Source organism: Austrofundulus limnaeus, unplaced genomic scaffold, assembly GCF_001266775.1.
Source record: "Austrofundulus limnaeus strain Quisiro unplaced genomic scaffold, Austrofundulus_limnaeus-1.0 Scaffold1178, whole genome shotgun sequence".
In the NCBI taxonomy this organism is placed as follows: Eukaryota; Metazoa; Chordata; class Actinopteri; order Cyprinodontiformes; family Rivulidae; genus Austrofundulus; species Austrofundulus limnaeus.
Window position 1 is genome coordinate 13,681 of NW_013953580.1, and position 1,124 is coordinate 14,804.

A 1,124-nucleotide genomic window follows, 5' to 3' on the forward strand; every position below is an offset into this window, starting at 1 on the left:
ATGGATGGATGGATGGATGGATGGATGGATGGATGGATGGATGGATGGACGGGTTTATTATTTTTGTTAAACCGCAAGTTGAACACTCGTTGTCATGGCAAGCCAATGCTGACCTGTGAAACCTGCTGCGGCAGCGACAAGTTAGTCCAGCTGTTGGAGAAAAGCTCCAGGAAATATTTTGACTCATTTGAGATATAAAAACTATCAGCTGGCACATGTTAAAGAAATGTAAATCTAAYTAGCTAGAATTTATTTATCACAGCTGTAAACAAAGTGATGCTTCTACTGTAAATTTATTATATACATTTGGCATTAAGGGTTAGCAAAAACACAACAAACCATGAAGAATGTGGAGAAGAGTTGTTGAACGCAGAATCAAGGAGACAGCAGTTAAATATACAATTCAATTGATCAAAACAGAGTCACACACATGAAATGTTCCAACTTCATCAGCATTATATGGTGGATAATAAATCCTCAGTCAGTGTGCAGCAGCAGTAAAAGATGAAACTAATGAGATTGAGCGATGCTGGAGAAATATTCCAACATGTCCTGGATGGTGAACTCCATAGTAATTCCAGATCCAGGATAACATCGGCCTATCAGACCTTCAAAGTGCTTGTACTGCCGGATAAACTCRTCCTGCATGGAGTGCCACACCACCTGGTGGAGCACAACAAAAACACAACGGTTTGTTGTCAGCATGAGAAATGTGGCCGAGTAGTTTCATCTCATACAAAGTTTACATTTCACACCTGGAGCAAACTTTCTTCCTCACACAGATGTTTGTCCACCTTCTTGTAAAGGTTGTCCAGCCCCTTCTTCACCTCTTTGCCAGGATACTCTTTAATAACTTTGCGCAGCTCTTGTTTGTTGAAGGCGAGCTGGTAGCTCACCTCCTCCTCACGCACGCCCTGAGCTACACGTGCCTCAACGCCCTCGAAGAAATGCTGCAAGACAGTCACTGCACATGAAAACACTGCTAACTCTGGACCTTACGCATTTAAACRCTGCTGCCAGCTTTAAAGGGATCCCTGATTAGTTGTAACATTAGACTTTATTTGATAAACATATATTTTAACTGTAAAATAAAGACTGTAAAAATACTGTAGGCTGTTTAGTTT

At 41.0% G+C, this 1,124-nt stretch overlaps 1 protein-coding gene across 1 annotated transcript in view; it reads right to left on the reverse strand.

Annotated features, from left to right (window-relative positions):
* Nucleotides 1-274: 274 nt before the first annotated feature.
* Nucleotides 275-1,124, reverse strand: part of exoc1 (exocyst complex component 1) — a gene marked incomplete in the record, with an annotated part of 25,541 nt that continues 24,691 nt past the window's right edge. Inside the window, 2 exon segments of the mRNA XM_014031113.1 lie at nucleotides 275-663; nucleotides 756-950. Coding sequence (XP_013886567.1) covers nucleotides 511-663; nucleotides 756-950 — 348 coding nt within the window.